Genomic DNA, 12500 nt, shown 5'->3' on the forward strand with positions numbered 1-12500 from the left:
CCACCCCCCAAAAACCCTCTCTCTCTCTCTACCTCCCACAGTCTCTCTCTCTCTCTCTCCCACCTCTCATCTCTCTCTCTCTCTACCTCCCACAATCTCTCTCTCTCTCTCTCTACCTCCCACAATCTCTCTCTCTCTCTACCTCCCAGTCTCTCTCTCTCTCTACCTCCCACAATCTCTCTCTCTCTCTCATCCTCCCACATTCTCTCTCTCTCTCTCTCTCTCTCTCTCTCTCTCTCTCTCTCTCTCTCTCTCTCTCTCTCTCTCTCTCTCTCTCTCTCTCTCTCTGTCCTAAAATAGCGGCATGAGGTGCATTTTCTGGTGTGATCTACAAACATCAAAGATCAAAACTGGACTTGGTCAAATATGAAAATTTGATAATTTATGTAACTGAGCAGTTATAAGTTCTTTGTTATTTTGAAAGAGACAACAATTTGGTCATTAACATTAATTTGTATTTATGGTATTTTCCATCAGATTCCCCATTTGCCTTGGCCATGAGTACTAGCAAGATACAATCCAATTGAAACCCAAATGTTTTAATGAAAGTAAGGATTTTATAATTTTCTGATACATCCTACAAAATATTTATTTATTTTTAAAAAATATTTATATACTAGCAGCAAAGGTACCATACATCTGTACTCTATCTACTTAAATACTCATAATAGTAATGCTAAATGTATAAAAATAAGACAAAGAAGTTCAACACCCTACCTTGATCCATTTTCATTTGCTGTGCTTTTTTCATGACCAGCTCCATTTGTCTACTCAAATTATCCATCTTCTCTAACTTCACAGGAGGCGTCAGTGTTGGGGACTTTGCAGGAGACTTCAGAATCGGGGAGTTTAAATCAGTTGTGCAGTCTAGTTCTAACACAAGAGAGTCTTCAGATCTTACAGCAGACTGTTGGACAATTTTTTCTGGGGTTCTGTGTACCATCACATAACAGTCATTCAAGTTCATATTTTTATTATTTGAAATATCATTCTGTACAGGAAGTGTAATCTTTGTCATACCCTCCTCCTCAGAGCTGGTTTTAGATGTCACTGCATTAGACTCTTCCTCTAAATCACTTATGATACTAGTTTCTGGAGTGTTTTGTGGTGTGTTAGCATCCTCTGATTCTTTTTTTCTTCTACGCTGTTTTCTTGCAGGCCCAGCAGCACTACTGTCAGCACTGGATGTCCTTCTGCTGAGAGTAGACCTCCTTGCTCGTGTCATCCCAACTGAACTGGTTTTTCTTCTTCCCTTTTGGCTTCTTCTTCCTTTCACAGGGGAGAAATTTTCGTCCTCATCTTCATCATCATCTTCATGTGCAACAGAAAATCTTAATGTCTTTCTTTTCTTTGGCTTCTTAAGCAATGGACTTTCTGCTTTAGAAGCTTTAGGAAGTGTATCTTTACTTTTCCCTGAAGAGTTCCCACCAGATTTTACTGTCTGTGCACTTAGAGTAAGTTTCAGTTCTGGTGTGTATTTATCTGGCAAATCTGGACATTTCATAACATCTTCTAGAACTACTGACACTCTCCTCAAGTTACTGACTCAGTTTTTTCTACTCTACTATACTCACCATCAAAATGTGGTGGTAAATTTCTTTCTCCAAGGACCTTTGGAAGAATATGGAGGTATATTCACTACAGTGACATCCATTAGAGAAAGATCAAATGGGGTTTTCTCTGTAACTTCTGCTTTTGGTGATCCAGGTAAATCTGGAGTTTGTGTTTTGAAAAATCTTCTCTCAATTTTGTATCTTCTTGTGTATATCTACTGCTGCCTGGCCTATTATCTTTGATAATGGTTCAGTCATATCCATACTAATATCACCAATGCATGTTAAGTCATTATCAGTGATAAGATAGTCTTTCTCAACTACAGGTAATGGCATTCTTGGTGGAGGCATTAGAACTGAATCACTTTCTTGACTTTCCATCTTGATACTATCCCCACCTTCCAGCAAGGTTTCCTCTAGCTTTAGATTGAAAGAATCATCCTCATTTTTTTTAGAATCAGCTTCTACACTACTTCTCTTTATTTCTGTTCTTCGCCGAGTGAGCCTTCGCCCACCTTCAGTCCCAACCTCACTTGGCCTCCCGCCATCTTCTACGCTCCCCCGAAGTGACATGCCTCTTGACCGAGCTTTTGATCGACGCCCTGCTTTAGCTTCTAAGTTTTCCAATCTGGCCAACATGCTGGCAGGTGAAGCAAGGTAACTATGGTCTAAAGATAATCCTGGACTCTTATTTACTTCTAGCGAGGCACAACAAGGCTTTTTGTTAGCCTGTGGGCTTTGAAGTCCAGCAGGGGTTTTCTTCGATACCTTGGGTTTACAAAGATGGTAAGTCATCACATTCACTTTCACTAGATGATTCCAGTGCTAAATTAATGCCAGGAGAGTATTTTCCAGAACTCCTCTTACGACCTCTCCCTCTGCTATCACCATGACCACAGCGTCTGGAACCACGAACATTTTCTAGATCCGTGTACCACCAACTAGGTCCTTCCAATGGATCCTCCTCCTGTTGACTTGGACAATGTGATGTCACTTCTGGCTGACGATCTGACACATCATCTCCCTGCCATGGAGCAAACATGTGGGTCAGACTATATGATCAGGATTTCAGATTATGGCAAACAACTGAATTCAAACTGCATAGCACTGCACAATAAAACATGAAACAGAATACATGAAGCTATCTGATATCACTACACTATTTATCATTCCATTCAAGAAAGGCTTAATGGATACTCTTCCTAAAAATAAATAATTAAATAAAGCTAAAAAAGTGATATAATAGTAAAATATGAATTTTCTTTTAATGCACTTACATAAACTTTTTGCAGAATTATATTTCATTCATTGGAATTTCTTATATCTATAAATCTATTACAATATTCTCAAGACAGTATCATGGACAGGCACAAGTGTTGACATTTATTGTATGTCTAAAAACTACAGCAAGACTGTTTCCTATCCTAGTTCAAGTTCTCTCATTATTATAATCTATACCACAAAACTAATACTTGAATCATATACTGAACTTTCTATACTTTGTGTAACTTTACTTTTTATCAAAAGGGCAAAAAGCTTCTACAGGGCAAAAGTTATATTCAGTTTTTGGTCCAGCACTTTCTGAAATAGCACAAATGAATTAGACATATTACTTAAGCCTAAGGGGCAGCAAAAAAAAGAGAAGTCTAAATTTTCCCGCAGTCATTAATGTGGCAACAAACGGGATCTGGCATAAAGGCTTTCTATTTTTTTAGCCCAATAACATACTGATTTCGGCCGGCTTTGATAAAAAAATTCCCCTTAAAAAACAAGGCTACCATGTTCCAAGTCTACTTAAAGGTGTGGTGTGGTGTGGTGTGGGGGTGGGGTGGTGTGGGAGTGTAGTGGGTGTAGTAGTGTATGTAGTGTAGTGTATTTGTGTAGTGTATGTAGGTAGTGTAGTGTAGTGTATTAGTGTAGTGTATGAAATGTTGAAGGTAGTGAAGTGTATGAGTTAGTGTAGTGTAATGTAGGAGTGTAGTTGGGTTTGTGTGTGTGTGTAGTGTAGGTGTGTGGTGTGGTGTGGTTTGGTGGTGTGGGTGTATGGTGTAGTTCCAAAAAAAAAGAAAAGGAAAGGGGAAAGAAAAGAAAAGAAAAAGGAAAGAAAAGAAAAGGAAAGGAAAGGAAAGGAAAGGAAAGGAAAGGAAAGGAGAGTTGGGGGGTGGAGGGAGTGGGGTGGGTGGGTGGAGTGGGGTGGAAAAAGGGTGGAGTGGAGGGGGGTGGAGTGGAGTGGAAGGGTGGGTGAATGCGATTCAGCAAGTAAGGCAATGCAATACAAAGGGTGATGGACGCGGACGGAAGTGGGTTGGGTTTGGGTTTGGGTTGTTTTTGTGGTTGGTTGGTGGATGGTTGGTTTGGGTTTTGGTTGGTTTGTTGGTTTGGGTGGGTTTGGGTTTGATGGGTGGTGGTGATGGGGGTTTGGGTTTGGGTGGGTTTGGTTTGGGTTGGGTTTTGGTTTGGGTTGGTTGGTTGGTGGGTTGGTTTGTGGGGGGTGGATGGTGGTGGGTGGTGGTTGGTTGGGGTGGTTTGGATGGATGGTGGTGGGGGATGGTTGGTTGGGTTTGGTTGGTTGGTTAGTTGGTTTGGGTTTGGTTGGTGGTGGAGGTTTTTTTGGATGGTTGGTGGTGGTGGTTGGTTTGGTGGTGGGTGGGGGGGGGGATTTGTTGGTGGGTGGGGTGGGGTTGGGTTTTTTGGGTTTGGTTTGGTGGTTGGGGTGGTTGGTTTTGGGGGTTGGTTTTGGGTGGATGGTGGATGGTTGGTTTGGTGGATGGGGTGGTGGTGGTTGGTTTGGGTGGGGATGGTGGGGTGGGGTTGGTTTTGGGGGGTTGGGGTTTGGGTTTGGTTGGATGGTGGGTTGGTTTGGGTTTGGTGGTGGTTGGATGGTGGTTGGTTGGTTGGTGGTTGGTTGGGGTTTTTTTGGTTGGTTGTTTTGGTGGTGGTTGGGGTTGGTTGGTTTGGGTTTGGGTTTGGGTTTGGGTGTTGGTGGGATGGCTGGTTTGGGGGGGGTGGTTGGTTGGTGGTTGGAGGTGGGTTTGGTGGGTTTGGGTTGGATGGTTGGGTTTGGGTGGTTTTGGTTTTTGGTTTTTTGGTGGTTTGGTTTGGGTTGGTGGTTTGGTGATGGTTGGATGGTGGTTGTGGTTGGTTGGATGGTTGGTGGTTGGTGGTTGGTTGGTTTTTGGTTTGGTTTGGTTGGTTGGTTTTGGTTGGTTGGAGGGGTTTTTTGGTTGGTTGGGGGTTTGGTTTTATGGTTTGGTGGATGGGGGGTTTTGGGTTTGGGTTTGGGGTTTTGGGTTTGGGTGGTGGTGGTTGTTGGTTGGTTGGGTTTGGGTTGGTTTGGTGGATGGTTTGGTTTGGTTGGTTGGTTTTGGTGGTTTGTGGTTGGTGGGTGGATGGGTTTGGTTTGGTGGTTTGGGTTTGGGTTTGGGTTTGGGTTTGGTTGGTTTTGGTTTTGGTTTGGTGGTGGTGGGTGGTTGGTTGGTTTTGGTTGGGTTTGGTTGGTGGGTGGTGGGGGGGATGGTTGGTTTGGTGGGGTTTTTGGTTTGGGGGTTTTTGGTTGGGTGGTGGTGGGTTTTTGGGTGGTTGGTTGGTTGGTTGGTTGGTGGATGTGGAGGATGGGGGTTGGTTGGTTGGTTGGTTGGGTGGGTGGTTGGTTGGTTTGGGTTGGGATGGGTTTTGGTTGGTTGGGTTTTGGTTGGTTGGGGTGTTGGTTTTTTTGGTTGGTGGGGGTTTGGGTTTTTGGTTTGTTGGGGGTTTTGGGTTGGTGGTTGGGTGGTTGGATTTTTTGGGGATGGTTTGGGGTTGGGTGGTTTGGGTTGGGTTTTGGTGGATGGTTTTGTTGGTTTGGTTGGTGGTGGTTGGATTGGTTGTTGGTTGGTTTGGTTTTGGTTGGGATGGTTGGTTGGGTGGATGGATGGTGGTGGTTTTGGGTTTGGGTGGTTTTGGTTGGTGGTTGGTTGTTTGGGTTGGATGGTGGGGTTGGTTTGGTGGGGATGGATGGGGAGGTTTTGGTTTTGTTGGTTTGGGTTTTGGGTGGTTGGTGGTTTGGTTTGGTTGGTTTGGAAGGGGATGGATGTTGGTTTTGGGTGGTTTGGTTGTTTGGTTTTTTGGTTTTGGGGTTGGTTGGATGGATGGTTTTGGGTTGGGTTGTGGATGGGTGGGGTTGGTTGGTTGGTGGATTGGATTTTTTGGGGTTGTGGTTGGTTTGGGTTGGGGTTGATGGTTGGGGTTGGTTTGGTGGATGGTTGGTTGGTTGGTTGGGGGTTGGTTGGAGGTTGGGTTTTGGTGGATGGTGGTTTGGATGGTTTTTTTGGGGTTTGGTTGGTTGGTTTGGGTGGTGGAGGTTGGTGGGGATGGTGGGTTGGGGTTGGGGTGGTTGGGTTGGTTTGGTGGTTTGGGTGGTGGTTTGGTTGAGGATGGTGGTTGATGGTGGTTGGTTGGTTTTTGGGTTTTGGTGGTGGTTTGGTTGGATGGTTTGGTTTGGATGGATGGATGGTTTTGGGTTTGGGGGTTGGGTTTGGTGGTTGGATGGGTGGTTGGGGATGATGGTTTGGTGGTGTTGGTTGGAGGGATGGTGGTGGTTGGTTTGGGTTTGGGTTGGGGTGGATTTTTGGTTGGGTGGTTTTTGGTTGGGTGGATGGATGGTGGTGGATGGATGGTGGATTTGGTTGGGTTTGGGTTTGGGTGGATGGTTGGTTGGAGGGGGTGGTTGGTGGTGGGGGATGGTGGTTGGTTGGTTGGTTTGGGGTTTGGTTTGGGTGGTGGTTGGTTTGGTTTTTGGTGGGTGTTGGTTTGGTTTGGAAAGGATGGGTGGTTTGGTGGATGGTTGGTTTTTGGTTGGTTGGTGGGGGGGGGTTTTGGTTTTGGGGATTTGGTTTGTTGGTTGGTGGATGGTTTTGGGGGTTTGGTTGGGTTGGTTGTTTGTTGGTTGGTTGGATGATGGATGGTTTGGTGGATTGGGTGGGGATGGTTGGGTTGGTTGGTGGTGGGAAAGGTGGATGGATGGTGGTTTGGTGGGTGGTGGATGGTGGTGGATGGTGGTGGTTGGTGGTGGATGGTTTTGGGTTTGGGTTTTTGGTTTTGGAATGGTTGGTTTTGGTTTGGGGGGTTGGGTTGGGTTTGGTTTTGGGTGGGTTGGGGGTTGGTTGGATGTTGGTTTTTGGGTGGATGGGTGGTGGGTGGAGGTTTTTTTTGGATGGTTGGATGGGTGGTTGGTTGGTTGGTTGGTTGGGATGGATGGGGTTTGGTGGTTTTTTGGGTTTGGTTGAGGATGTTTTTGGTTTTTGGGTTTTTGGGTGGTTTTGGGTTTGGTTGGTTTTGGGTTTGGTGGGTGGGGGTTTTGGGGTTTGGTTTGGTTTGGGTTTGGTGGATGGTTGGTTTTTTGGTTTGGTGGTTTGGGGGATGGTTTTGGTGTGGGGGTTTGTTGGGTTTGGGTTGGATGGGTTGGGGTTTGGTGGAGGATGGTTTTGGATGGATGTTGATGGGGGGGGAAAGGTGGTTGGGGTTTGGTGGATGGTGGTTGGTTGGTTGGTTTGGGGTTTGGTGGATTTGGGTGGTTGGTGGTGGATGGTGGGTGGTTGGTTGGTTGGTGGATGGTTTTGGTTGGAGGTTTGGTTTTTTTTGGTTTTGGTTGGATGGATGGGGGAAAGGATGGTGGGGTGGTTGGTTTGGTTGGATGGTTTTTTTGGTTTTGGTTTTGGTGTTGGGTTTGGTTGGTGGATGGATGGTTGGGGGTTTTGGATTTTGGTTTGGGTGGGTTTGGGTTTTGGTTTGGGGGATGGTTTTTTTGGTTTGGTTTGGTTGGTTTGGTTGGTTGGGGTTGGTTGGATGGTTGGTTGGTTGGTTGATTGATGGGGGTTTGGTTTTTTTGGGGATGGATGGTTTTGGGTGGTTGGTTGGTTGGTTGGTTGGTTTTTGTTTTGGTTTTGGTGGTTGGTTGGTTGGTTGGGGTGGGTGGTTTGGGTTTGGTTGGTTGGTTGGTTTTTGGGTTTGGTTTGGGTGGTTTTTGGTGGATTTGGGTTGGGGTTTGGTTTGGGTTTGGGTTGGTTGGTTGGTTGGGTGGATGGTGGTTTGGTTGGGGTGGTTGGGTTTGGGGGTTGGTGGGTTGGTTGGGGTTGGTTTTGGTTTGGTGGTAGGGGTTGGTGGATGGTTTGGGTGGTGGTTTTTTTTGGTTTGGGTTTGGGTTTGGGATGGAGGTGGGTGGTTGGGTTTGGGTGGTGGATTGTGGTGGGGGGATGGTTGTGGTTGGTTGGTTGGGTTTGGTTTTTTGGATGGTTGGGGTGGTGATGGTTGGTTGGTTTGGGTTTGGGTTTTTGGTTTGGGGTGGATGGTGGTATGGTTGGTTTTGGTTTGGTTGGTGGGTGGTGGTTTGGGGGGGGGGGGTGGGGGGGGATGGATGGTTGAGATGGAAGGTATGGTTGGTTGGATGGTGGTTGGTGGTTGGTGGTTTGGGGTTTTTGGGTTTGGTTTTGGGGGTGGAGGGGGTGGGTGGTGGTGGGTGGATGGTGGTGGTTGGGTTGGTTTGGTTGGGTTTTTGGGGTTTGGATGATTTTTTTGGGGTGGTGGGGTTTGTTGGTGGGTTTTAGGATGGAGGATGGGGGGTTTTTGGTTGGTTGGTGGAGGATTGATGGGGTGGTGGATGGATGGTGGTGGTGGTTGGGGTGGTTTGGTTGGTTGGTTGGGTTGTTTTTTTTTGGGGTGGTTGGATGGATGGTGGTGGGGGTTGGGGTTTGGGTTTTGGTTTGGTTTGGTTGGTGGTTTGGTTGGTTGGGGGGTGGTGGGTGGTGGTGGGTGGATGGATGGAGGTGGTGGTTGGGTTTGGTTGGGGGGTGGTGGATGGGTGGATGGTGGTGTGGATGGATGGTTTTGGGTTTTGGTGGTTTTATGTTGGTTAGGCCTTTTATTTTGGGGAATTATATGGAAAAGGGGTTTTTTGGGTTGTTGATGGTTTTTTGGGGTTGGGTTGGTGTTTGGAAAATTTGTTTGGAATGGAATTAATGGGGGGGTGTTTTGGTTTTTTTTTAAAAAAGGAGGGAAAAAAATTGTTGTGAAAGGGAAAAAAAAAGGTTTTTTATGAGAAATTTTTATATTCCCCCCGGATTTTAAAATTTGGTGAAGGAGGAAAAGATTTTTGTTGATTTTTGAATTAATATGTTTTTTTTGGTTTGGGGGTGATTTTAAAGTTTTTTTAGGGTTTTTTTTTTTTTTTGATAAAAAAGAATTTTGGGGAAAATAAAAGGAAAGAGGGGTTGTGTTGTGGTGGATGAAAAAGTGGTTGTTAAATTAGATGGGTGTGTGAAATGCCCCAAAAAAAGGGGAAAAATTTGGTTTTAGTTAAAAGGCAAATTTTTTTTAATGTTTGGGGTTTTTTGTAACCCCCCAATGTTTATTTGTTGGGTTTTTTTTAAAAAATTATTTTTTTTTTGGAAATTTTTTTTTGGGGAAAAATTTATTTTTTTTTTTTTTTTTTTTTTTTTTTTTTTTTTTTTTTTTTTTTTTTTTTTTTTTTTTTTTTTTTTTTTTTTTTCTTTTCTTTTTCCCCCCCCACATAGTATTTTTTTTTTTTTTTTTTTTTTTGGGCCTTTCTTTTTTGGATGGTTGGGATTGGTGGTGTTGTGGTTGGAGTGGTGGATGGATGGAGGTGGATGGTTGGTGTTGTGGTGTGGTGTGGTGGTGTTGATGGATGGATGGATGGATGGATGGATGGATGGATGGATGGATGGGTTGGTTGGTGGATGGATGGATGAGGATGAAATGGATGATGGATGGAGGTGGTTGGTTAAGTTGTAAAAGACTTAGGCCTGTTTATTATCTGTGACAATCATCAGTCATCAGACACATGTGAAGGGCAACCACACCATCCCCTTCCACTAGGTAAAAGTCCAATGAAGTCTAAGATAGAGTATTTGTACCAAATAGGGAATCCAAATCACATGAAAGAAAAATGTTACTGGAACAAGTTTAGTTTCCAGACATAGTAAGCAATAATTAATTGGAAGGCCTAGCATAAAAATCAGGCTTTTCTCTTTAAAAGATGGAGGGAAAGATATAAACAGAATATGTAGAATGGAAGAATACTGCAACAGATTTTATATAGAGAAATTTCTATACCTTCCCTGACAAGAATTTTAACCCATTCTCCCAGGCAGTAAGCACCAGAGAGCAGAACCAAGCCACTACATCTTATGACTTAACAAAAAGATTATCTATCCAGAATCTACACTAATGTCATGGACCTACCCACCTACCTATCCACACTAGAGTCACTCAATAGGAGTGATTTTAAAGTTTTTATATGATGTCATATATATAGTTTATACATACAGCAGATCACAAAAACCTTGGCAACAAGTACAAAAGGTAGAAGAGAGAGGAATTCACGTAAGACATTGCTGCAGACATGGATGAACAATGCTGCGATAAGTGCTTAACCCATTAGATCCGGGTGCCCTGCTGCCACACATAGCCCTAAATCCAGACATTATGCTTAGTTAATAGGCAACTCTACCAGATGTGTGGTTTGTAGGCCCAGCCCACATGATCATTTGTTGCATTGTCATTACTCCTTGCCTCCCCTTTGCAATGTTATTGTCTCTTTTTCTACATAGCTATTTTTTTGCTTTCTTGCCATTTTCCAAGGTCTATATTTGTCATTACCATATCAAGTTGGTAATAGACCTCTTTCTTACACAAACTCAATAACTTCTTTCTAAGTAGTCTACAACTTTGTGCAATAACAATTAGTAACATTTTGTTATTTAAGTCACTTTCTGATATTTTTTTGTATTATGCAATCTTCTGCAATATGCCAGTCATGGATGGCATGAACGGAACCCTGAGCATAGAAATAGTTTCTTCCCTAGAACTGCCACTTACAGCCATGGCTTTAAGAGTGAATTCCACACTCATTTACCAGTAAAAATAAAGCAAGAGCCCCATCCTAAATGCTCACTGAGTCTAATCTTCCACCATGACCTTTGTGCACTCGTGGTCAGTAATTCCCCTTATTCTGGCCTACTGGCATTATTCTTTCCAGAACTTATATGAAGTAACAAAGAATATAAAAAACCCTGGACAGCTGCTTTCTTTCTCCTGCAATGTGTTCAAGGAAGCCTTTGCACATGAAAGACAATTTTCAAGCTTCAAGCATGCTACATAAATTAACATATTTTTTTTCACTGTATGAGGTTCTGGATACATATCATGAGAAAAATAATTGGTATTCTGTAACTTTCATGTTTTTTGCCAATACATTATAGGTTTTATTACTTTACGTTTACTATGTTATAGGGATGCCAGATACTCACCTGAACTTCAGTGCTGGATGTGGTATCTGGCTTTTCTTTGGTGGTAGCAGTAGAGTTGCTTCGAGCATTTGAGGAGTCTCTCCTTCTCCCTCTCCCTCGGCCTCTGCCACGTCTTCTACCAGTCCCTCTTGGACTTTCTGGTGTGTTATTCTGAAAAATGGTAAGCACGTAATGCATTACTTTGGCAATATCAAAATATTCATCTATATAAACTGCATCAATGATTTCTCACCTCATACTTTTTACTTTGACATTTACATTATATGGTTACTACAAATGTAAAAATAATAAACTAAAAATAACTGTCAAGTGAATCATGAGACACAAAATCATTAAAGAAAGTCAAACATTAGGAAAAATTTTAATTAGTTCTTATATACAGTATGTGCTTTTATATGTTTGTGTGTACTTGTGCCTGTATTTGGGCATGGGTGTGATATAAGTGTGATTAAGCGTGATTATGTCCAAGGTTTTGTTTTGTGTTTGTATGCGTTCTTATGTGTAAATGTTTTTGTGTGTGCATATTTCTTGTGTGGGTCTCTGTATACTTACATTTTTGCATCCATATTTTTTCTATTACCATGCCTGTTTTTGTGTGTATGTCTTTTTGTTTGTCTCTGCATGTGTGTGTTCTTGTATCTTTGTATTTTTTTTGTTGTTGTTGTTGTTGCAGCAAGAGTAATGAAGGTTATTTCTTGCACATATATTGTTAAGAAATAAATATAAAATTTTGTCTACAAACCACTGCTGATCTCCTCCTCCTCTGAGAGCCCTCTGGTTCTTCTGGAGGTTGCACTTCATCCACTGACGAGTTCTGAGTAGCAATGCTATCGTCATATGAATGGTTTTCAAGTTCTGAATTTTCAAATTCTTCCACTCTACTGGACATGTTAAGGTCAAAATTATTTTGAGCCTGTGTACCATTCTGACTTGAGATCTCTTCTTCTTCCTGATTTATAGACTGTTCACCAATAATGCTCAAGTCCAGGTCCTGGCGTGCTACAAAGAAATTGTCAATATTTTTTCAGCAACTGTTCTTGCCATAATTCTTAGAATAATTATTCAAAAATACTAAAACAAACCATTCAGATATTTAAAAAAGAATCTACTTCTCATTTTTCTATGAATACACACAAACTGGTTCAAAATCAACAAAAACAAAAATTTCTCACCTTCTAATCTTTCCTGTAATCTTCTTCTCCATGTAAGATCTAACTTGGGAATAGCAACCCTTGCTGGTTGGAGTACCAGACCTCCTACCATAGGGCGCACCACACTCTGCCGTGGAGAGCTGTTGCTTCCTGTAGGAGCTAATGGTAACCTAGAACCTGTCTCATGACACAGATCAGTAATGAAAAAAAAAATTAATAAACACACACTTACAAATATGCAAGAGGTATAGATGACTATAGCACAGATACTGTATAGTTGATATACTGATATATTATATATGATTTCATTTAAACCCTATGAAGTATTTTTTCATTATATGGTTCAAGTTTACAGTAAAATAATACTTTAACCCATAGATGCTAGGAGTACATGCATACTTGCACTGTCCGCTATGGTTTTATTCTGTTAATTTTGTTTACACATAGAAGTTTCTACAAGTACTCAGTCCCCCCAAAATTAATTACTAGGTCTA

General features: G+C 42.6%; 2 protein-coding genes across 3 annotated transcripts in view; both read right to left on the minus strand.

The window, feature by feature from the left end:
• Positions 1-717: 717 nt before the first annotated feature.
• On the minus strand, positions 718-2577 carry LOC119574284 (neurofilament heavy polypeptide-like; the record flags this gene model as incomplete). The annotated part of the gene is given in 1 exon segment (XM_037921477.1): positions 718-2577. A coding segment is annotated over 1 exon segment (787 nt), but the record flags the coding sequence as incomplete, so codon positions are not given.
• LOC119574283 overlaps positions 1209-12500 on the minus strand; it is an 18538-nt gene continuing 7246 nt past the window's right edge. For both annotated transcript variants that reach the window (XM_037921476.1, XM_037921474.1), the window contains exons 6-9: positions 12028-12183; positions 11598-11854; positions 10856-11005; positions 1209-2577 (exon numbers count right to left, since the gene is read on the minus strand). In XM_037921476.1, the coding sequence (XP_037777404.1) occupies positions 2329-2577; positions 10856-11005; positions 11598-11854; positions 12028-12183 (812 nt within the window). In that variant the 3' untranslated portion in view covers positions 1209-2328. The remainder of the gene's footprint in view (positions 2578-10855; positions 11006-11597; positions 11855-12027; positions 12184-12500) is intronic.

Source organism: Penaeus monodon, chromosome 6 (genome assembly GCF_015228065.2).
Source record: "Penaeus monodon isolate SGIC_2016 chromosome 6, NSTDA_Pmon_1, whole genome shotgun sequence".
NCBI classification, from domain to species: Eukaryota; Metazoa; Arthropoda; class Malacostraca; order Decapoda; family Penaeidae; genus Penaeus; species Penaeus monodon.